The sequence below is a fragment of the Palaemon carinicauda genome, chromosome 5 (genome assembly GCF_036898095.1).
Source record: "Palaemon carinicauda isolate YSFRI2023 chromosome 5, ASM3689809v2, whole genome shotgun sequence".
Classification (NCBI taxonomy): domain Eukaryota; kingdom Metazoa; phylum Arthropoda; class Malacostraca; order Decapoda; family Palaemonidae; genus Palaemon; species Palaemon carinicauda.
The window spans coordinates 119,661,170-119,685,489 of record NC_090729.1 but is presented as its reverse complement, the minus strand read 5'-3'; the positions used below and the strand labels follow the sequence as shown (position 1 = coordinate 119,685,489).

The window sequence follows — 24,320 nt, the reverse complement described above, 5'->3', positions numbered from 1 at the left end:
CCAAACACAGGATTGTAGTGCAGGACAAGGATGATACTGAGGAGAGGTTAGTGCATCATTCTTCCCCACCTTCTTTTTAGGCAGGTACTGTGGTGTCCACTCCAAAGGATCGCCCGATCCCTTTCCCTTTAGCGAGGATTTCGGACTCTGTTTCCTTGGAGCAACAGACTTGGTTTGGTCCTCTGGCGCGGGCGTTAGTGAGGGTTATGAAGCCAGCACTCGCCGACCAGGGTAACAAACCAACGGCTGTCTCTCCTACGCTGAAGAGAAAGAGAGGAGTGGACTTCGTGGTGACTTCCCCTAGGGCGAAATTGGTTCCCAAGAGGTCTGTCGCGAAGCCCCCTTCTCCTACTCGAGTGCTTTCTCCTTCTTCCGTGGACGAGGCCTTTCCGTCCTCGGGTGAGTCCAGTGAAGCGGTAGTCTTCCCCTCGACACCAAGGGGGGAGACTTCGCTTCATGGAGGAGAATCGTCTTGTGAGGAAGGGGCTCCTCGAACCTCTTTGTTGGGATCCTGTATCCCTCCTAGGAGGGAATCCAAGGACTCCAAGACCGTCCCGAAATCATCTTCGAGGATTCGCCAGGAACCCACGGCTCCCCGGGGGAACGTCCACGCTTCACCCCAGGAAGAGATCCCTGGGACAGGAGACTTAGCTGTCAGCCCGCAGGGAGGAGATCAGCAGGAATCCGAACATGCCTTCTGGCAGGTCCTAAGCCTGATAAGGCAACTTAACGGGGTTATGGATCCAGTCATCGCCCCCGTGAAGGCAAAGACACTATCTTAGATGAAGTGTTTGACGTTCGGAAGGCCCCTAAGTCCAGTGCGGCTCTGCCCTGGTCTCGGGGTCTGAAGAGTGCCAGAGCTAGGGCCAACGCTCAACTCGCGATTCTTGCCTCCTCCAGTCGTTCCTCTGCCGGGAACAAGCTCATCCCTCCTCCTCGTCTTCAGCAGAGGAGGTATTTCGAGATTCTGGGTGAGTCCAGCCTCGCTCTTCCTCTCCATCACTCTGTGGAGGAGCTGGCGAAGGGAGTTCCCCTTGAGAAGCTCTCTGCCCGGCAGGTGTCGTTCTCGGCGGCGGAGATCCTTAGCCACGAGAAGGTCGCTAAGTGTGCCATGCAGGCCACTTCGTGGCTGGACTTTTGGCTAGGATCTCTGGGCATCCTATTGCGCTCGGAGGACTTGTCCAAGGAGACCAATAGGAAGGCCCTGGAGACCTTCTTGCTCTCGGGCACCCGCTCCATCGAGTTTTTGGTGCACCAGGTTACCACCCTGTGGGCCAACTCGGTGTTGAAGCGTCGCGATGCTGTGTGCGAGAGATTCCATCCGAAGGTCCACGCCGTGGATGTGTGTAGGCTCCGACATGCTTCCCTTCTGAGGGAGAACCTGTTTGAGCCTCAAGACATGGAGTGAACGGCGGAGAGGTGGAGGAAATTCAGCACGGACTCCCTCCTCCATAGGGCCCTTACAGCTCGGCCCTATAAGCCTCCAGCTCCGCCGCAACAGCAGCAGCAGCCTCGTAAGGCTCCAAAGCAGGCACCGGCAGTTAAGAAGGTGGTGTCTAAGCCCCAGCCCTTTCCAGCCAAAGTCAAGAGGGGCGGTAAGTCCTCCAGGGGAGGCAAGACTCCTAGGGGTGGCGGCCGCGGCCGCAAGCCCTAGGGGTGGCAGTCCCTCTGCTTGTCCACCTGTGGGGGAATGCCTTCAGCGTTGCGTCCGCAGGTGGCAGCAACACGGGGCCGATGCTTGGACGGTCTCAGTGATCGGCCAAGGCTATCGCGTCCCGTTCACAACATCTCAACCTCCCCTGACAGCGAATCCAGTGTCGTTGAGCTCCTATGCCACGGGATCGGCAAAGGGGCTGGCCCTTCAGGCCGAAGTCGAGACCATGCTCGAGTAGGGTGCTCTCCAGGAGGTCGTCGACGGCTCCCCAGGCTTCTTCAGTCGACTCTTTCTTGTAAAGAAGGCTACTGGAGGCTGGAGACCTGTCATCGACCTCTCAGAGACCTCTCAGCTCTGAACGGGTTTGTCAAGCAAACCCGGTTCAGCATGGAGACAGCAGACACGGTCAGACTTGCTGTGAGACCACAAGACTTCATGTGCCCACTGGATCTAAAGGACGCGTACTTCCAGATCCCAATCCATCCGTCTTCCAGGAAGTACCTGAGATTCTGCCTAGACGACAAGATCTACCAGTTCAAGGTACTGTGTTTTGGTCTCTCCACAGCTCCTCAGGTGTTCACCAGAGTGTTCACCCTGATTTCATCTTGGGCGCACTGGAACGGCATTCGTCTCCTTCGTTATCTGGACGATTGGCTGATCCTAGCACACTCGGAGTCGACCCTTCTTCGGCACCGAGACAGGCTTCTGGATCTTTGCCAGGATCTGGGGATCGTGGTAAACCTCGAGAAGTCCTCTCTGCAGCCGTCCCAACGACTGGTTTATCTAGGCATGCTAATAGACACCAATCTCCACAAAGCCTTTCCATCAGACGACCAGATAGCAAGGCTGAGGAGGGTGGCGGAACCCTTCCTCAGGCGAGAAGAACTCCCCGCCCAATCGTGGTTGCGTCTCTTAGGTCACCTATCCTCCCTGGCTCGTCTGGTTCCAAACAGCCGCCTCAGGATGAGATCCCTTCAATGGCGGCTCAAGTCCCGGTGGAATCAAGGATCCGATTCCCCTGACATTCTGATCCCAATGGGGTCTCTGGAACAGACGGACTTGCGATGGTGGCTGGTCGACGGGAACCTGCAGAAGGGAGTGAGTCTTCTCGTCCTCCCCCGGAATTGACTCTGTTTTCGGACGCGTCAAAAGAAGGGTGGGGGGGCGCACGTTCTGAACCAAAGGGCCTCAGGCCTTTGGTCAGAATCAGAAAAGTGCCTACACATCAACCTGCTAGAATTGAAGGCCGTCTTTCTGGCTCTTCAGCAGTTCCAACGATCCCTGGCGGGTCACTCCGTGGTGGTAATGAGCGACAACACCACGGTAGTGGCTTATATCAACAAGCAGGGAGGCACTTTTTCGCAGCAGTTATCCCATCTTGCAGTAGAGACTCTGAGGTGGACCGAAATCCACTCGATAACACTATCAGCTCGCTTCATTCCTGGCAAGAGGAATGTGTTCGCCGACAGTCTGAGCAGGGCCTCGCAGATAGTGAGTACCGAGTGGTCTTTGGATCCTCAGATAGCCAACAAAGTCCTGACTTTGTGGGGTTCCCCGACTGTGGACTTGTTCGCGACAGCTTTGAACTTCAAGCTGCCCCTGTACTGCTCCCCAGTCCCGGACCCCAAGGCACTCTGGCAAGATGCTTTCCAGCAACGGTGGGACAACATCGACATGTACGCCTTCCCACCGTTCTGTCTGATGAGAAGGGTGCTCAACAGGACCAGACTATCGGTCAACTGTTAGATGACTCTGGTAGCTCCGCTATGGCATCACGCGGAATGGTTTCCGGACCTTCTGCAGCTCCCGAGGGAGCTTCCTCCACGACACGAGCTTCTCAGACAACCCCACTTCGGCTTCCCTCACAGGGCCGTAGCCTCGCTTCGGCTTCACGCCTGGAGACTATCCAGCGTCTCCTCGCGGAGAGAGGCTTTTCGCAACAGGTTGCGGAGAGAATGTCTCGGCACCTGCGAAGGTCCTCTGAGGGAGTCTACCAAGCAAAGTGGAGAGTCTTTTGTGGCTGGTGTTGTGGAAGGGTTATCTCTCCACTCGATGCCACTATTCTAGCAATAGCGGACTTCCTCGTTTATCTGCGGGAAGAAATGCGCCTTTCTGTCTCGGCAGTGAAAGGCTATTGCTTAGCCTTAAGCTTGGCCTTCAGACTGAAGGGCGTGGATATTTCTTCATCGCTAGAACTCTCTTTACTCATACGTAGCTATGAGCTTACCTGCCCCCAGTCGGAAGTGAGACCTCCTCCTTGGAACGTGGTTTGAGTCCTCAGGTCTCTTTGTAGCGGGATGTAAACAAACACAAACCCCCCACACCCTTAATCACTCTTACTTTCTCAATATCCCACGATACAAACTTTCCCCTGACTCTACTTCAAACTGGACTATTGCACGAAGGGAAAAACAAACAAAACATAACCTTAAAACTATATTTACCGCAACCGAAAACAAAAATCACACATTAAATTCAACAGACAAAATTTGCTGGATAAATAGATATCGGTGCGTAAGGGTACCGAGAATTCTCCAATAATCGGGAAAACAATAGCCTTTAAATATACCCAACACCGTTAGTCCACATACAGTACTGAAAACACTTACTTCACACACAGTACCGAAAAATACTTAAACACTGAAAAAAAATCACAACACTAAAACACCAGTCGTCATATATAACCCAGCAAAAATAATCAAACTTAATACTAAAACATACGAGAACTTCTTAAATTAATATTTGTGTGTGGCCACCATCGTCCACAGACTCTACACACTGGCACCAGTCTTTGTAACCAATTGCCACCACTCCTGGCAAACAATAACGAACAGTCAATTCGACTGTCCAATAACATTAAACGTGGTCATCATCATCATCATCATCATCATGTCATCCTCATCAACAAGAACAAATCTATTTTCAGCCGGGTCGTCAACAAATAAAATTCTTTCAATATCTCCCAGTCTAAATATAACATCCGCAGTCTTCTCCTAAGTTCATATTATACGGTCCAGGTCGTCATCAATCTATCAAAAATTTAAGTTTCTCCAAAGGAGGAATCGCGGCCTGCCAAAATAAAAAAGAAAAACACTTATGAACACTCCTAACTAACAACTATCGCACTATAATCAAAGATAAACAATAAACTTTCTATCATTCACGAACGCGCCTAACAAAAATGAATAAAAACAGTACTTACTCAGAATATAAAAAAAAAGCTTCACAGCCGGCTTTCGAAGAGCAAAAAAATACAGAACCGACTCCTATCGTTCGATATCCAATGCTTTCGCCCAAGACATTCATCACCACCCTATCCTAGCTAAAAAGGTAAACAAACAACCTCAATTATACCAACAATCTTTCCAACTTCAAACAATCATTCGCTAATTACCCTTTCCTCAGCGCGCACCGCGGACACACAAAACACGCACACACAAACGCACATACACACATACTCTCTTGCGCACGCGCGATCTAACAAAACGAAAGCAAATGAAATTCTCTCTCTCTCTCTCTGACGAAACTAAAGCAAATAAACACTCTTTCTTTCTTTCTTGCGGTTTGACAAACTTAAGTAAATAAACACTCGCTCACACACACACACACACTCTCTCTCTCTCTCTCTCTCTCTCTCTCTCTCTAATGACAAAGCTAAAGCAAATAAAATGTCTCTATTTAACAATACTAAAACAACTCTCTCTCTCTCTCTCTCTCTCTCTCTCTCTCTCTCTCTCTCTCTCTCTCTCTCTCTCTCTCTCTCTCTCTCTGTGACAAAACTAAAGCCAATACTGTAAACACTCTCTCTCTCTCTCTCTCTCTCTCTCTCTCTCTCTCTCTCTCTCTCTCTCTCTGACAAAACTTAAACACACTCACACTCTCTCTCTCTCTCTCTCTCTCTTGATTTGGCAAACAAAAAAAATATGTTAAAATAAAATTAATCCTCCACATCTTAAGAGACCTCCCCTCGAACCATTACGCCAGGCCTCCGATCGCCACCTGTCTTGGAAGACGGCTTTCCTACTCGCTTTGGCTTCAGCCAAGCGGGTTAGTGAACTTCATGGTCTCTCGTACGACATCGCCCATTCAAGGGGATGGGGGGAGGTAACGTTCAGGTTCGTCCCTGAGTTTGTTGCCAAGACTCAGAATCTTGGAGTGCCGGATCCTCGCTTCGACTCTTTCAGGATCGCGAGTCTCCGTTCTGTAACAAGCGACCCAGACCAGCTGCTACTATGTCCAGTGAGGTGTCTGAGGCACTACTTGAAGAGAACGGCTGCAGTCCGTCCTCAAGTGCGAGCTTTGTTTGTGAGCACAGGCAGGACTAAGAGGAGGGTCACCAGGAACACCATCTCAGCTTGGATTCGAAGGGTTATCCACCATGCCTTGAATCCTGACCCTCCTCCGTCACGTCGCCCTCGGGCCCACGATGTCAGGGGTATTGCTACATCCCTGGCCTTCAAGAGAAACTTCTCTGTGACGCAGGTACTTCAAGCTGGGGTCTGGAAGCGTCAGACGACCTTCACAGCCCACGCAAGACGTGACCCACAGGAGCCGCGATACGTTTTCTATCGGCCCTGTGGTGGCTGCACAACAGCTGGTCTAACCTCAGGCTCCTTTTTGGACAAGTAGCAGTAGGTTGAGGGCGTTGTTACCCGGTCTTAGTCTGCGTGAATGAAAGAGTATGTCTGACCCTTACTTCTTTCTTCATTCTCCACTCTCTTGGGGAAGCAGCATCCTGGTCCTCGCATAGCTGACCTCGACCTCTGCAGGTAACCCATACTTCTTTGTGCTCCTAGTATTAAGCTTAATACTGTTGCGTCTCCCATACCCTGACGAGGTGGTATTGGGAACGTCCTATCCTAGAATTCCTATCTGAAGGTCTCAAGGTCAACTTCATAGGGCGAGTCACACTCTCCTCCACACACTGCTTATGTAGGCCACTCGTTCCTAGCGATGCTAGGAACTTGTGAGGTACAGGGGCTCCCTTTCTCTAGTGCTGCTCACTGAGGGATCGAGCCCCGGGCAAGCCGAAGTCAGTAAGGCTGGGGACTTTCCACCCTTCCTAAGGGGTAAGTCACCCAATGTAAATAGCGTGGTTTGTATTTCGGTTACGGAACAAATGACAAATTCGAAGATAATTTGTATTTTTCCTAACCATTCAAACCTTAGCTATTTACACATATGTGCCCGCCATCCCTGACCCCCAAGTCAAGTCCTACCTCTAAGTGAAGTGAAGCAAGTCACCGGTGTGTGGGGGGGGAGGGGTAGCAAGCTACCCTTCCCCTACCCCCCGCTAACTAGCGCGGGGGTAATTAACCCTCGTTAAAACTATTGGCTCGTCATTTCAGCTGCGCTAAAAGGTAAACCCAATGTAAATAGCTAAGGTTTGTATGGTTAGGAAAAATACAAATTATCTTCGAATTTGTCATGTTACATTATGGTTTAATGGTGTAAATAAATTATATTTCCCTATTAATAGTTCATTTCTCAGTAGTTTCATACAATTTGGTCAGTATTGTAGGTAAGATTATTAGAATGATATTTCTAAAGAAATTCCTAATTATCAGTTATTCTGTAAGTGCTTTAGAAGCCTTTCAGAATCATTGTCTAAAACATTGTCCACCAGATTAGGTTTTTGCTTTACAAATTACATGAAAGGAGTACCTTATAAGTGATGAAACATTTTAAATTCCATAGTTTTTGGCACTATTAAAGTTCCTTTCAATGATTTTCTTCTCTTATTTGTAAAATCCATCATCTTTAATAAATGGTAGACGTTATGGTAAAATGAATCTTATAATACTTAAACCCAGTATTGAACTTTACTTGTATGTTTATCACATAAAAGAAAGAGAACTACATCGAGGTAATATTGTCCATGCTTCAAATTTATCACAATAATTCAACTCCTTAGTATTTAATGAATAACCCACTGATAACCCAATTCCAGGATGCATAACAACACAGCAAGTTATTCATGTTTTTCGTGATTGTATAATTTTCAAACGATGATTAATATCCATTATATGTATTGGAAACAGTTCCCTTTGAAAATATTTTTAGAATCTTCAACATTTATATTTATCCAGTCGCTATTTTTTTTATGGAATTTGAGTTTATTAAATATCTAATATATTAATTGAAAATAAATTTTTGGTGTCAGCTACATAAAAATTAAGAGTAGCACTCATCAATCTGAATGCATGATGTAGATAACAAAAGTATTTTACTTTTGGATAGATAAAATTTTTAATATCTATGATTACAGTTACTGGATATATTTAATATCATTTCTTATCAAAAGAGATACGATGAACTTTGACTCCCTGGAGAATATATGAGGATCCCTGTTACAGTTCATAATGATAGTGGTTTTGCAAATTAGTTGTTAAATCAACAAGCTCTGCAGTCCATTGCATGAGTCATAAACTTCAAATGAAGTTTTTCACATGAGGTATGAAACAAGAATGAAGTACTGTAAAATAATAACAGGAGGCTCCAAAAAGTCTCATCCACAAACCGACAATAATCCTTGGCCAGATCTTCCAGGTCCAGACTAGCTCTACAATTCTTCCTTTCTAAACACCTCATCTCAAGGAACTTTTTGCTTGTTAGCAAACACCAAGGACAGCATGATACATTCTTGGAGTGAATTTATTTATATTCTAAAGTTTTCCATAAAACACAATACCATATTCTGCCGATCTTTGTGCTACCATAATTTCCATGAGCTCCCCAGATAAAAAGATGAGATTAGAAAACTCCCTATAAAAAGTACAGGACAACTCCTCAAAGATTCCATAGCAGTTTAATCATGGTGCCAAATATTTTACATATTTACTACAAACAGCAAGCATTTTCTAGACAGACCAAAGGAAATGCCTTAGATCTATAATAGGAAAGTATACAGGTTGCTGCATCCAACCTAATAATTGGTTTTAATCCCTCACAGCAATTCAATTAGAACTAGTTCAAGTAGGAATTTTGACAAAATTTTGAACATTTTTTAGTTTCCTATAAACAAATCTCTTTGGAGAGCATTTCTCACATTCCCACCAATTGGAAATAACTTTGAGCTTTAGCTTACCAAGTCATGAGTTACTGTGTTACATAGTTGAATATCTTCGGGCTGGCTACGAGTAGCTCCCTCGTGAAATGTGGTATCTTCAACTTTTGACTAAGTAAACCTGAAAATCGTAATTTTTGTGTGTATTTTCTTCAACTTTTGGCTAAATAAACCTAAAAATCATCATTGTTAGCAATGTATCTGGGTCATATTTCTGGACTCCCACTGTGCTGCTCAAAAATACTTGTTCGTAAATTATGTGAAAATTGGAGCAAGTTAAAGTTTAAAACTTTGGAAATTTATTGAATCATAACTGATGACAAAGATTTATGTTCCTCACTCTACATTTTTATTGCTAGTTGTTCAAATTTCAGAGGGAGACTTTTGACAACTAGATAAGAAGATATGAAAGTGTTCATAAAAAATGAAAAATAAAGCAATCTCAAAGCGATGAGTGGTTGGGAATTCTTATACTCTTTTGTCCTGTTCTGTATTCATAATTATTGTTTACCCTTAGAGAGTACAGTACCATTGTTAAACTTATATTTTACCTCTGAAGGGACAAATCGTTGCTGTTGTTGGCCGTGTTGGATCTGGCAAGACGTCCCTTCTTAATGCTATATTAGCTGAAATGAATAAAAGTCATGGCGTTGTAGCAGTGGCATCTTTGCATACTGGTAAGTGATTATCTCTCTCTCTCTCTCTCTCTCTCTCTCTCTCTCTCTCTCTCTCTCTCTCTCTCTCTCTCTCTCTCTCTCTCTTATGTAAAGGGAAAAGTTTTATTTTTTCAATCATTTAAATTGTTCCATTTATTATATAGTTCAGATTTATACAACTTGAAGACTTGTAATACAGAATCTGTTGGTTTTACCAAAATGACGTAATATTCTCTTTTCAGGCTTTGGTTTAGCCACACAAGAACCTTGGATACAGAATGCTACAATCAAAGATAATATTTTATTTGGGAGTAGTTTGGATATAAGCCGATACAGGTAAAAATCACTTTAAATATATTTTCGTTTATTTACAATATTGTACTTTGCAGTTAGGTATCATGTTTTATATAATTATGGCCATGTATAATCCTGAATTGATTTTTGTTTTAATTCCAGAACTGTCATCAGTGCTTGTGCATTAGAAGATGACTTGAGAGGATTTCCTCGAAAAGATGAAACTGTTTGTGGAGAAAATGGAGCATTGTTGAGTGGTGGACAAAGGGCTCGGGTTGCTTTAGCCAGAGCTGTTTATCAGGTGATTATTATAATAGTGAATATGATTAGAATATAGATCATTGTAATAAATAGATAACTTCTCATCATAATAGTTAGAAGTGATTATCATTATTATTATTATTTAAGTAATCTTATTTATATTATTATTGATGATAATTTATTAATAGAATTATACTTCTTTTTTACTTTTTTAGGCATGTTATTTAATAAGTATTGTTGATTATTTTTTCATAGCTAACATACTGCTTATCCTAACTACCCTCCTAATTCCTTTAAGAACTGAGGTCTTTAGTTTGAAGTAAAAAATTAGCTCTCAGGAGTGTGAAAGAAATATGTATATAGTAGACATATTGTATTTTTTTTTTTTTGGCTCTTAAGAGCATTTATAGTATCCTGCTCATTTAGTTTGGCTAAAAGAACACATCATTAATTTGATTCTATAGTCGGGCTCAGTGTTGTTCAGTCTTTCTTAAGAGATTCTGAAGGTTTCTTTCAAGAGTTAATTAAAGTGGTATTTCAGGATTTTCCTATTGCAATGAAGCTGTCATATTCCGTCTCCTTTGATCATATCATGGTCATAAATAAGGTTACTTAGCTTTTCTCTTATTAGGGATGGACGTGGAATGATTTCTCTCCACTGATGGATGTAGAATGATTTCTCTCCACTGTGTCCTGTATCATCTGCTTAAACTCCTATACATTTTTACTCTTGGTTTTTTATGATTTCATGGGCTTTCCAAGAGGTCTTTATCCTGTTACTTCCTTAATAATTCTTTCCTTTGACTGGTATGGCCTTTGGAGTGATCTTATGCATTTGAATTGGTCACAATTGTTTAAAAGGGTCGAGCCTGTTGTTCTCTTGAAAGAAAATCTAGTCAACACAATTGATAGGCGTATCCCTTCTATCAAGTGTTGAAATACTGACTGAAGGACATACCCTGGTTCATTGATAATTGTAGATTTGCATATTTGGAGAAAAAGGTTTATAATTTTTGAAAAGTTAACATGTCAGATCTAACTTGGAATAACTATCTTGGACTTAGCTGAGAGCTGTCACTCAGAGAGTTTATGCTTCAACTGAAAAGGAATATATGTAATTTAACCATAAAAAACTGGTACATGAATGGTGGGTTTCCTTCAAATTTGCACTTTTACTGTAGACTTAACAGTTCCTCCGTTACTCAAACTAGATGCCTCTGTTATTGTCCAAAGAAAAAAGGCAACCCTTTTAGCGGATGTATTTGACATCACGGGAGTAGTGAGAAACTTTATCTTCCTCATTCCTGTTTTCATGAGGCTTAACCAACTAGTTTAGCATTTCAGCCCCATAAAATTCAAACGCTTGAGGCCTATGGAGGAGTTAGACCCAAGGGGTATTTTTCCTTTGTTTTTTTTTTTTTTATAATGGTTGCTTATATCTTAGCTCATAAGATGTCAATTATTTTTTGCAAGTTAACAGGAAGAGGTTCTTTTTGCACTTGTTCGAGAATTGGTTATGTTACTCCATATAATAAACATCTTTGTGGTAGTTCTAGCTGTGCTGATTACAGCCCAATTCTCAAAACTCTCATCTTATCTAAAGTTTTACGTGAACGTCTTTTGGTAAAATACTAAATAGGTATGCTAAGGATAATCATCTTTTCCCTAATTTGCAATCTGGCTTTCAAAAATGCCTTGGAGTATGTGATACCCTGATTACAATTTCCAATGCTGTACAGAAATACCTTTATTGTGGTCAGGAAGTTCATATGATTGGCGTTGATTTTAGTGATGACTTTGACCATGTTAATCATGAGTCCATTGTTTTCAAACTTAAACAGATGGGAATACGAGAGTCTTTTCTCAACTTCATTATTGAATTTTTTAAGTAATAAATTGCAGACTTGTTGATGGGCACCATAGTGAGCATAGGAATGTAATATCTGGTGTTCCTCGAAGTAGTGTTCTCTTCCCTTACTTTCCATACTATATATGCATGATATGTGGTTTGGCCCAGAAAACAAGCTAGTTTCATTTACAGCATCCTGCTTTTCCAACTAGGGCTGTAGCTTAGCTAGTAATAATAATAATAGTAATATGGTTGCTGAATCCCTTAATAGAGATCTAGCTAATAATGCATAGTGCCAATTATAAGATATGATGTTGCACCCAAACTAAACTTAAAGTATGATTGTAAGTAGGTCGATGACGGTGGCTCCTCAACATCTAAATCTTTTTCATTGACTATGTCCCTTTAACTATGTACAAATTTAAAATTGGTGGTATTCTTAATTGCAAATTTAGGTTTGAGAAACAAATACAGGTTGTTTCTTCTTTAATTGCTCAAAAAAAATGGCTTACTGTTTTGAGAAAGTTTTTTTATTTTTCAGATCAGCCTATCCTTAGGAAATATTTTAATTCATTCATTCGACCCTGGTTTGAGTATTGTTTGCCTATTTGGTCTTCAGCTGCTGACTGATTTTAATTTGCTGGAAAGAAAATCACAGAATTAAATTTCTTATTCCTTATCTGGATATTAATCTCTGGCATTGTCATTTAATTAGTTGTTATGCATGTGTTGTAAATGCATTCCTGTTGAACAGGTTGACGTAAGTCTTGTTTTATATTTTATTTATGACTGATCTATTTTAACATTGTTACTGAGCTTAAAATATATCTTATTCATTATATATAGCTTATTTGCTATTCACTCATTTCCTATGAGCATTGAGGTACTCTCTCTATTGGAGTCCTTGTGCTTGTAGCATTTTGTTTTTTCAACCAGGGTTGTAGCTTGGTTAGTAATGATAATTCATCATTTGTAATATAATATGTACCATATAATCTTCCCATCGTACTTCGGTTCGGAATTTTAGCATTCTGTTATCTCACTTTTTCATAGCCTTGATTTTCAGTCGGTGTCTATGTCCTTGCTGTATAGAAATAAATCTTTTGTACTCATTGTAAGACTGTTTTATACTTATGGGAAGTATTTTTTACCAGTATCGTAGGTATTTCTTCATTTCATGCATGCTGTAGCTACTATCTTGTTACTGTTTCAACTGCTGCTTTACATTCCAACAACCTTAGATGTCAGGATGCCAGAAAACTTTCAATCAATCAATCAATTTACATTCCAACATGTGTTTGATGAGACAGGAATGCTCTGCCTCTTCTAAGTACTCCTCTTTTATTTCTTTGCTCTTGTAATACATTTTGGGCATCAAATAATTTCATCCCTTACATAGTGTATTTTCCAGTCCAAAGGACATCTAGTTTGATCGTACCTCATAGATTCCTTTATGTGAGTTCAGATTTGGAATACAGTAAGTCCACTAGACGAACACTTTCAAAGATAACCAAATGAAAAAATTTAAATGAGTTCTAAATAAGATATAAATCAATTAACTTATTTTGTAGAGGCACTTTATTGTAAACAAATAGTTTTATGAATTCTTGATGCATACCTAGGCCAGCTCATTAGCAGTAGTATATCAGCTGACTGTAAATAAAGGAGGTTAGGGGATGGGGTTTATGAGCTGGATGCCTCAGCTGAGGTACTTAATTTTATTGATAGGGATAAAGTATAGCTAAATTTGACCTTTCTTTCTATTTCTACGCTTTTGTTTTTAGCTTCTTTTGGCCTCAGACATTATTATATTCTGTGTTTTGAAGGAAATGACTCTCTGTTCTGTTGTTAAAAGTAAAATAAAGTAATAGCATTTTTGGTTATGTTCTAAAAATATGAGATATGAGTTAATTACCATATGTAAAATTTCCAGCGGAAAAAAATATTTATTGTGCTATGATGGGTTTACTCTACATACTGTACTTGCATTATGATAGTAATTTTTATTTGTGAATATATTTTCTAGTTTTTCCTTAACATAATTTCTTTATTTAATATGTCTTATGTAAAAGCTTACATTCATTTTATATATGGCTATTCAATTTTTTTATTTAAAATGTCTTATGTAAAAGCTTACATTCATTTTATATATGCCAATTCAAATATGCTTTTTTTCTTAGTATTTAACCCTTTTATAGTATGAAGTATTGATATAATAGGTACAATATGTCAAAAAGATTACTTGAAAGTTATAATCCGTTAATCTTATTTTTCAGAACAAGAGTATTTATATCCTAGACGATGTGTTGTCAGCAGTTGATGGCCCCGTTGCCAGACACATAATGCGTCACTGTATCCAAGGATTTTTATCTGGTAAAACTGTAATCCTGATGACACATCACGTAAGTCTTCTGACAAGAGTCGATTGGATTATTCATATGCACAATGGCACAATTGAATCACAAGGTGAGCTGTGAACCCTTTGTACTGTGGAATAAAGTCTAGAATGTACATTGGTGTCGTTCTCTTTATGTTGCTGTATCTTCAAATGCCTTCAGTTTGTTTTATGAATAAAATTTTGTATACTGTAGGATTGATAACATAGTCCATTTGTGAAATTTGATAGGTTAGTATTTATGTGGTAGCCTGTATATGTAATTGAAATGTTAAATTAATTTTTATGATAAAAAAAAAACTTGGTTTCAGCCATTAAGGGATATAGATCTGTGCCTAATTCTGTTCTCAAGCATCTGGAATTAGATCTGTCTAGATCAGGTATTATAGTAATGTATTTATGGCTTTTAGTTTTGATTTCTAGTGGTATTGGGGTTATATAAATAGGTAATTAGGATATAAGATGATAGAATTTGTTATTTTCTGTTTATTCTTACCTGCTGTTCATATACGAGTACATGTCCACCCTCTTCCCCACTGACTTGTGGTGTCAAGAGGATAGAAAATTTGGACTTCAGTGGTGTCAAGAGGATAGGGAATAGTTTTGATTTCAGTGGTTTAGAGGATAGGGTATAGCTTTGACTTAAAAACTAGGATAAAGACACAGTGGCATTTTTATGCCATCGGTTCTTACCATTAACCGCTACATTGTCTCCTTACTTTACTAGAAGCATAAGGCTATTGAGAGGAAAGAAAATGGGATTTTTTTTTTAGTATTATGGGTGAATGTCAATAAAACCAAGCTTCCAGAGAGAACCAATGTGAACATCAGGATGGGTATAGAAGTAATAAATTTTATTATTACAATTCTCTTTTTCAAGGGTAGGCAGATGTTAGAACTTCAAAAAAAAAAAAAAAAAAAAACTGTAAAACTTAATAGATCACTATAGATCTATTAGGAATATCTCTGTTCTTGAACAACTGCTCTGACTCCTTTTCATTGTTTTTCAATTTGAATTAGTTTAACAAAAATACCATATTGCAACATATTCAGGTCAGCAATGAAATTTGTATGGTCTTGCATATTTAGGCAATGTATTCACTACTATTCAATAATTGTATACTGTACTATGCTGTAAATATGGTACATTCATTCTCACATTATTTTTATAGTATTCTTCCTTTTGATTTTATAGAACTAAAGTAAAGGGTTAGTGGCCCATTGGTTTGACGTAATCAATTTAACTGAAAATTAAGAGATTTTTTTGTGTAGCTATTAATTAATGATAAAGATTGTCATGTAGATCAGAAGCTCTATGCACAAAAATATCTTTATGTCCCTTTTAAACAGGACCTCCTGCTGTCATTTTGTCTAACCTCCTCACTCCCGATGAACTGTCTGATGATTGGTGGAACGAAGCTGATGTAGATTCATCGGGAGAAGTTTCTCGACGTCCATCATTGGATATATTCACAACAACAGACTTTACTCCTGCTAAGCCAGCAGAACGAAGGAAGGTAAGAGTCATTTTCTATCTTTGGAGATCATCGTTTTAGGAAACTTATATTTGTCATTTCAACATCTAATTGAATTTTTTTCATATTAAAAAGCTCATTTGTGCCTAATGTGCTGATATTTCTGTTCTACTATCATCTTATAAATTTTTTAACAAGATAGGGAAAAAAGAAAATTATGAAATTGTGGGGAAATGATTGTTGCACTTAAGATGTAGTTATTAATCTTTTTCTTGGGATAGCTAGAGTGGGAGAGAGGGCAACTATTGTAGACAAAGAGTCTGGCTTAACCATATTGTTAACTTGTCAGGTATGTCAGAATAGTAGCTATTCTTAGAGGCAGCAGAGCTAGTTGGGGTTTTGTATCAACTGGACGAGGAACCCTTTTGTAGGACATGATAGTTCTAGAACATTTCCTAAAAGAAGCTCTTCCTAGGAGTATGATGTATATCTGTTAAGATTAATTCCAAGGAGCTTTTATATAGATCCTAATTCTACTACAGTAATTTTTCACTGCTCATGTAGACAGCGTGAGTTAACCTTGGTTCTGCCCTAGGATATGCAGTATTACCATTGAGCTACTTTTTTATCCTTATCTTTGGAATAGAAATTGATGTATCTGAGACTATATTGTGACTAGAAATTAGGTTAATCAGAAGTAATAATTACAGTATGCTTCCAAGAAACTATACGCTATTTATATATGCATCTTAATTCAAAATTTAATCCCTCCCAATCTTATAAATTGGTTCATGAAATATTGAAACTTTTTAATTTATAAATTGGAACTATAAATTTTTTGTGATCTTTTTGCATTGGATTAAAAACAATACTTGTTCCTTACAGCTATTCACTGTATTTTTTTTCTCATACTAATCATTTGTTAGCTGTTAATTTTCCTTTTTATCTGTTCATTTGAAGTACATTTGTGAAGGTAAAAATAGATGATTTTGTTTTATATTACTTCCAATATAGAAAGATGATTACCACAAAATCTTCACTTCCTTATCTTTTCCAGGGAAGTCATGAAGAAGAGCGAGATTATGGCGAGCTTAATGCTGCAGTCTACTTAACATATTTTTCTGCTGTGGGAGCATTTTTAGCAGTCGCCATTGCAATTTCTTTGATACTTATGCAGACTTCCAGAAATCTCACAGACTTGTGGCTTTCATATTGGGTGACACAAGTTACGAGAATAAATAGGTCAGTTTTATACATTATTTTAAAGCATTCATTGCTACCTCCGCCAACGAAGTTGGAAGGAGGTTATGTTTTTGCCCCTGTTTGTATGTTTGTTTGTGTGTGTGTTTTTTTTTTTTCTTTCTTGTTTTTGAACAGCTTCCTGGCCACAATTTTAATCGTTGAGTAATGAAACATGCAGGAATTAATTGTTATGTAAAAAGCTGGAAATGATTAAATTTTGGAAGGTCAAGATCACGGTCAAGCAAATTGTCCAATTCACGTAATCAGCCATAAGCTTGGAGAGCGTTGTCACAGAGACTTCAAACTTGGTTCATATTTGAGTGTATGAGAATCCACGCCAATTAATACATGTTAAGGTCAAAGGTCAAGGACAAGCAAAAGGTCGAGAAATAACTGGCCTTGGCAGAGGTCTGCGCTCTATTTAGTGCCCCTCTAGTTTGTTAGTGAATTGATAAATGTTTTTTGTTCCTACACTAAATACAAACCCTCATTGTTTACTATAGGAGATATTCTAGCGCGAGCTGGAAAATACGGCAGAAAAACCTCAACCAGGTCGTTAACGACCTGGCCGGTAGTTATCTACTTGTATTGGTGTGCTACTGTCTTAAGCACACATTTGAGTATGAGTTGTTTTCAAATGTATTTGAATGGTTTACTGAACACATTAGTAGTTTTTAAGTTTTATTGTGAATAACAACTGAGTTAAACATCTCCATCACTGGAGGAAGCTGTGTTGGTCCACATGACCAATTCTGGTGAAGTTTTGATATGAACTGAACAAATTACTGATATCCCAAATATCGTACACTTGCTTTAATTTGGCTAAGTGACGGAATCGGAAGACACCTGCATCCGGTGACGTCACAAACTTTCACACGAAGAGACAATGTGTTGACACTAAGAAAGAATGACAACTTAGCATCTTACATCCTGTATACAATTTGAGTTGACCATAGCAAATCTCACGGTCAGCTCTTCCAACCAACATGACATATTACGTCATTTGTTTTAAACATGTAATATTACTATTCTAATCATTACATAAGCTCGGCCAGCTATCTCAATTTTTTTACAAAAATTTAACAACAAGCCGAAACATGGTTATTAGGTGTGACTGGACATACGTATCATTCATTGTTCAAAACTAGCTATATCCAACTGAGGACGAATGTCCAAATAGGCACATCAAAATTAATAACAATAACGCATACAAAAAAGATATTACCAAAGCAAAAAGAAAAATGCATGATAAAACCAAGATCATATATATGGTACATTGCTAGCAAATGATTACATGGTACCAAAAAACAAAACAAATTCTGACTTACAAATGATTCGGTAACTTGATAAAGAATAATTGTTACCTTTGTCAGAAACAAGATACTCAATTTTTAGTGCACAAATACGAATTCCTGGTACGTACACGTACCACGGTTTCGTACATATATATATATATATATATATATATTTATATATAGGGCTGATACATTTTATTAGATGCCCATAGATTCTGTTATATATCTTATATATTTTTTTCTTTTTTTTTTTTTTCTTTTCTTTTTTAACATTCCGGCTTATATATTTTTATTAGATGCCGAGAGAAAAAAATGATTTATATCCTTTTTTATTTTATTTATTTTTTAAAATGTTATTTTAAATGTATTTTTAACAATGGAAATGTAGAGAATTTCTTTAATTACATATTACTAGCGTACTAATCAGCTTTTCATACAAACATCATCCTGACAAATTACTCCCTTAGCGAATGAGGTGGCCACTCATACAGCTTTGAACTGGATCAGGTAAGGGGTATTGTCAGGGCTATTCAACTCGTTCCTTTGTAGCTGCTTGCTGTGCCGTAACCTACGCCAAACAAGGATGTTCACGGCGATAAAAATTAACGCCGTTACAAATAAACCTGCTAGTAATATAGGGTGAAGAATCTCTTTGTAAGTCGGCGACAGGTGGTCCTTTTCGGTAAGTTTCATTAAGCGTTTCGCCACACTTCCTTTATAGGGGAGAGGAAGTGCGGGCGTTGTAGAGGTCCACGTGAAGTTCGCGAAGTAAGCACGTTCTCTGATGATTGTCCGTAGGCCAGTCACCATGGAATTCGGGGAAGTCCCGATACAGCCATCTGCTGCGACGAAGATGTGGTTGAAGGATGTGGATCCGTCAGGGCATGATACATTGAAGCCGTCCTTGTCGTATCGTATCCACGAGCCATTATTTAGTCTGCAATTGAATTCTTTATTGTCAAAGGGATAAAGCTTATCCAGACAATTTTCACTTGTATGGGAGAGAGCACCGTCTAGCACTATACCTAACTCGCATGAATCCATCAAGTTTTTACGGAATTCAAATGAGTCAGCTGTACATATTTTTCTATCCATTGCGTCTGAACAGTGAGTTAATTGATTTAAGTCTTTAATGACCGTATATGTTTCCTTGTCTGGGGAAATCAATACGTGTCCTGTCAAACTGGATATTACTGGATTTGAGTGATTCGTCATGAAAGTCGGAAATGGTGATATCCTGTAAGATTGCCAGGCATCAGAAGAATCAAAGGGAATTGTAATCCTAATCTTGTTATTATCTACGTTTACTGTAATTAGGCTGTAATAAAATTCTAACCTATGTTCGTCTAACAAAGGAACATAGCCTAGTTTATCCCTAGTGTTCTCCAGAACTAATTTTAAGTAACGTATAGGCAACAAATGGGGCGACAATACACCTTTAGTTGCTAACGTGATAGCTTCTACATAATCCTTGGATTTCTCAATGAAATGTGCAATTCTGTTATGTATGTGATCTATCTTTGAATCATAATACGTTAATGTTGCTAACAAATCCTGTACTTCCATAATTTGAACGATATTATCTGAATGTTCATTTAACAAATCCATAATTTTATTGATTGAAGCTAACTGATCCCTTAGTTCTGACATAATCAATTCATCTTTATGAGTCAAGAACTCAATTCTCTTATTTTGATTACTAATTTTAAGACGATTGGAAAGTCCTAAACCTAAACTTGCAACAGACCCAAAGATGCTTAATGCAGCATAAATGAACGGATTCCGTCTTTCTTTTTGTTCGTGTCCTACAGTCCACATCAAAAGGTCATAAGCCAAAGATCCTGTCTCTCCAGTCTTATTTTTCAAGTCATCAGATAGCATCTCTGCAACTTTTAATGTTGATCCAAGCAAACTCTTAGTAGTCAAATGAAAATGTCTCCTATGCAACTCATCCAATGATGCAGAAAACCTTGAAATGGCGGTTCTTAAGCTAGTGACATCATTCTCTTGAAGAAAAATTGCTTGCATATGCACTTCGACAATTACGTTGGTTGATGTAATAAAAATGTCTTCTTGTCTTTCAACTATATTGCCATATTTAAAATATATATTCTTAGTCTTAGAACTCATCCCATACGAAAAAAATGTCTGAGCGAACAATATCACTCCCAACAACAAAAAATTCATCTTGGAAACCTGTAACGAGAAAAAATATATGTAATTACTCCTGTATTAAAAAGAAAACTTTTTAGTTACAAAAATTAAAATTTTTCCTCACTTCTTTTTAATTTCTTATGTGAGACAATGGTACTATTCTCTCATCCGTGGGTTGGGCTACGTTTTGAATTCTAAACCTATTGGCCGTTAATGTTTCCAAAATGTTAAATGGGCCTTCAAACTTAGGTGTTAGTTTATAGTTGAGCCCTTTTCTGACATTGATTTGAATATAGATGTTATCACCCACGGTATATGTTTTAGTTGGTTTCGCTATTTTATCATGATTCCTTTTCATTATGATTTGTGATTCTTCTAAATTCTTTCGAAGGATATCATATCGACTTATACTTGCATTTATACATTCTTTTAAAGGATTTGATAGATTAGTTGTAGGCGTTAATACATGGAAAGGTGTTCTAACTGGGGTACCATACAATGCTTCATGCGGTGACATTTTAATTGATATATGATATGAATGATTCAGAGTACTCAGTGCCGCCGGTATTGCAATATCCCAGTTGGGGTCTGATCCCCCTAGTGTTACCCTTAATATATTTAATATCTTCCTATTTGCTCTTTCCACTAGCCCATTCGACTCTGGGTGATATATCATGGTATTAACCTTCTTTATGTTGAGGAATTCACACAATGAGATAAGAAAGTGATTATTAAATTCACCACCCGAGTCTGAGATTATCATGTGTGGAATTCCATGTTTACAAATGTAACACTCGTAAAACTTCCTAGCACATTCAATCGCAGTTTTAGTTTTAAGCGCTATTAGTTCTGTATATCGAGTTAAAGCATCTATAATCACTAAGAGGTGCTTATTCCCTCTGTCTGACTCGTAAAATCCTGTTAACAAATCTAAATGTATTCTTTCAAAGGGTTGATTGGGAACAGGATAAGCTCCTAAGCTAACAGGTGTTTTCGTATGCCCTTTGTTTTCCTGACATGTGCGACAATTAGCTATGTGTCTTTTTATATCTGTAAGCATTGTATGCCAATAAAACAATGATTTGGCTTTCTGTGACATTAATGAGAACCCAGGGTGTCCATGTAATGGATTTGAATGCAACCAATTCAGGACAGTGGAAACAAGTGAGTTTGGTACTACTACCTGGTCGTTAGTTACATGTGGTGTATTGCGGGTTTTCCTTGTCACAGTCCTACACAGAATATTATCTTTGATTACATAATTCTGCTGCTTATACTTTATATATTCTTTTTCTTTATGATTGCCTTTCAAAGCATTTATAATTGTTTCTATTTTCTGATCTTTTCTTTGCTCAGTCTGTAACAATTCAGCACTCCAGCCTAAATCTTCTTGTTCAGATATTATTTTTACAATAGGCATGGATGTTGATATATCTATTAATTCAGCTAAAGACTCCATACAAGATGACACGGGGTTGCGTGATAATGCATCCGCAATGATATTTGCTTTCCCAGGTAAATACCCGATTCTTGCGCCAAAATCTTGAATGATTAAATGCCACCGAGTTCGTTTAGGGCTGTGATTGAAGCCTTTAAAGAACTCTGTTAGTGGTTTATGGTCAGTAAGAACCTTAACGGGATAACCGTAAATTATGAACTTAAAATGCACTAGCGAATTAACAATAGCTAGTCCTTCCTTGTCTATTACTGCATACTTTTTTTCGGAAGTTCTCAATTTTCGAGAATAGAAAGCTATCGGGAAAAACTGTTTATCATATTGCTGAAGCAATACCCCTCCTACTCCTAAGTCTGAGGCGTCTGTTGCAATGAAGAATTCCTTACCGAAGTCAGGAAATTTTAAGATAGGAGAACTACACAGTTCATCTTTCAAAGTATTAAACGCCTGTTGATGTTGCTCAGACCATATGAAATCTACGCCCTTCTTCGTAAGATCAGTTAAAGGAGCGGCTATTATTGAATAGTTGCGTATAAAACGCCTGTAATATCCACTACAACCCAGAAATTGCTGTATTCCCTTGACATTAGTAGGTATGGGAAAATTACGTATAGCCGACACCTTATCATGGACTACTTTAAGACCTTGGCTTGACACCATGAAACCCAAATATATCAATTCTGTTTTGAAAAATTCACACTTACTAATCTTTACCCTTAAGTTATGTTGTCTTAATCTCTGTAGTACTAGTTCTAACTTACGTAGATGTTCCTCTAAGGTGTTGGAAAAGATTACAAGATCATCCATATAGGCATGCAATATATCCCCTAACAAGTCTCCAAACACTATGTTAATCATTCTTGTAAATGTTATAGGAGCACAACGTAAACCAAAAGGCATCCGTAAAAATTCATAATGTCCCCTGGCTGTGCTGAAGGCTGTGTATGGGATACTATCTTCTTCTAATGATATCTGGTGAAAGCCTTTAAGTAAGTCCAAACTGGTAAAATATTTATTCTGACCTAACAAAGACAAAATATCGTCAGTACATGGCACTGGGAATCGATCAGGGATCGTTTCCTCGTTTAGACGACGAAAGTCGACGCAGATACGCCATGTTCGATCTTTTTTCGGTACAACTATTAAAGGAAAATTATAAGGGCTATTTGATTTTCTAATGACTCCTTCCTCTAACATTTTACCTACTTCATCATTTATTTCATTCTGGAATTTCATAGGGAGTCTGTACGAGGGTACATATATAATTTTCTGTTTGTCTTTTAACCTTATTTGATGCTCGATCACATCTGTTTTTCCTAAGGATCCATCCGTAGTGGAAAAGACATCTGTATATTTATTTAAAAGTTCAAAAATTTTCTGCTGAATTTCTTCGTCTTGAATGTCCTTACTGATTTTATTTTTAATAGATCGTAAAAGGGATTCATCCGCAACTGATTGAGAGTGATTGATTTCAGCAACGGTAAGAATACGATGTTTATAAACTTCTACATCCAAGATATGTTGATTTTTGTGAATTACTAAAGTGTTATTTAAATGATTACAGACTTCGATATTACATTGCTGATGTGAGCCTACTGTATAAATAGCTTGTGTGACAGACAATCCGTTGGTTTTCAAAGTATTGGTGTGCTACTGTCTTAAGCACACATTTGAGTATGAGTTGTTTTCAAATGTATTTGAATGGTTTAATATTTCAGATCCCGGTAGTGTTTTCTTTATTTGCACTATTAAATTCGAAGGTATGTTTGGTTCGATATATTGCGTGCAAGATGATATTACGGGTGAACGAGAATTCTGCTGGGTCGCGTATATTATTTCTTTATTAGTGAGACAAGTTATTGGTTCTTCAACGTACGTTACGGTTACATTTGTCGTCTCCTTTTTATCCAAAACTGACTTTAAAGTATTAGAAGACTTATAGAATTTCCCTTTGATATACACGCCGTGCTTTGCAGGAGCTAAGATAATGTTTTGATTTCCCATAGATGGGTATCCTATAATTACAGCTGGATACATATTAATGTTTTTCACAACAACAAATGTATCGGCAAACGTGCGATTACCGACTCTGAACTGAATATGAGTTATGCCTATGACGTTTAATTCATTATTTCCTATACCTGAAAGTCTGATTCCTGATTTTTCAATCGGAAAGTTCGAAAACAACAAATGATGCGTCTTCAAATCCATAATATTACGTGGACTACCAGAGTCAAAAAATAACGTAAAGGATTTGTGTTCTAAATTTACAGCATATAAGGTTGGCCGTAACTCATTTTGGCTTATTATTGTATGAATTCGTTGCAAATCTAAGGGAGCATGCACTGTTTTACTTAATTCGGCCGTGTGTTTCATAGGAAAATCTATTGTCTCACAATTATCTGATAAAACATTAAATTGATTATTCAATACTATTGATGTTGACATAAATGACCTTGACCCAACATCACTCTCTTCCCCTCTAGAGTTAACTATGTGGTATTTGCTTTGCTCTGCACATTC

At 38.6% G+C, this 24,320-nt stretch overlaps 1 protein-coding gene across 2 annotated transcripts in view; it reads left to right on the top strand.

Moving 5' to 3' along the window:
• Positions 1-24,320, top strand: part of LOC137641439 (ATP-binding cassette sub-family C member 10) — a 151,254-nt gene that overhangs the window by 70,960 nt on the left and 55,974 nt on the right. For both annotated transcript variants that reach the window (XM_068373979.1, XM_068373978.1), the window contains exons 14-19: positions 9,280-9,397; positions 9,619-9,712; positions 9,833-9,971; positions 14,057-14,246; positions 15,526-15,692; positions 16,708-16,892. In XM_068373979.1, the coding sequence (XP_068230080.1) occupies positions 9,280-9,397; positions 9,619-9,712; positions 9,833-9,971; positions 14,057-14,246; positions 15,526-15,692; positions 16,708-16,892 (893 nt within the window). The remainder of the gene's footprint in view (positions 1-9,279; positions 9,398-9,618; positions 9,713-9,832; positions 9,972-14,056; positions 14,247-15,525; positions 15,693-16,707; positions 16,893-24,320) is intronic.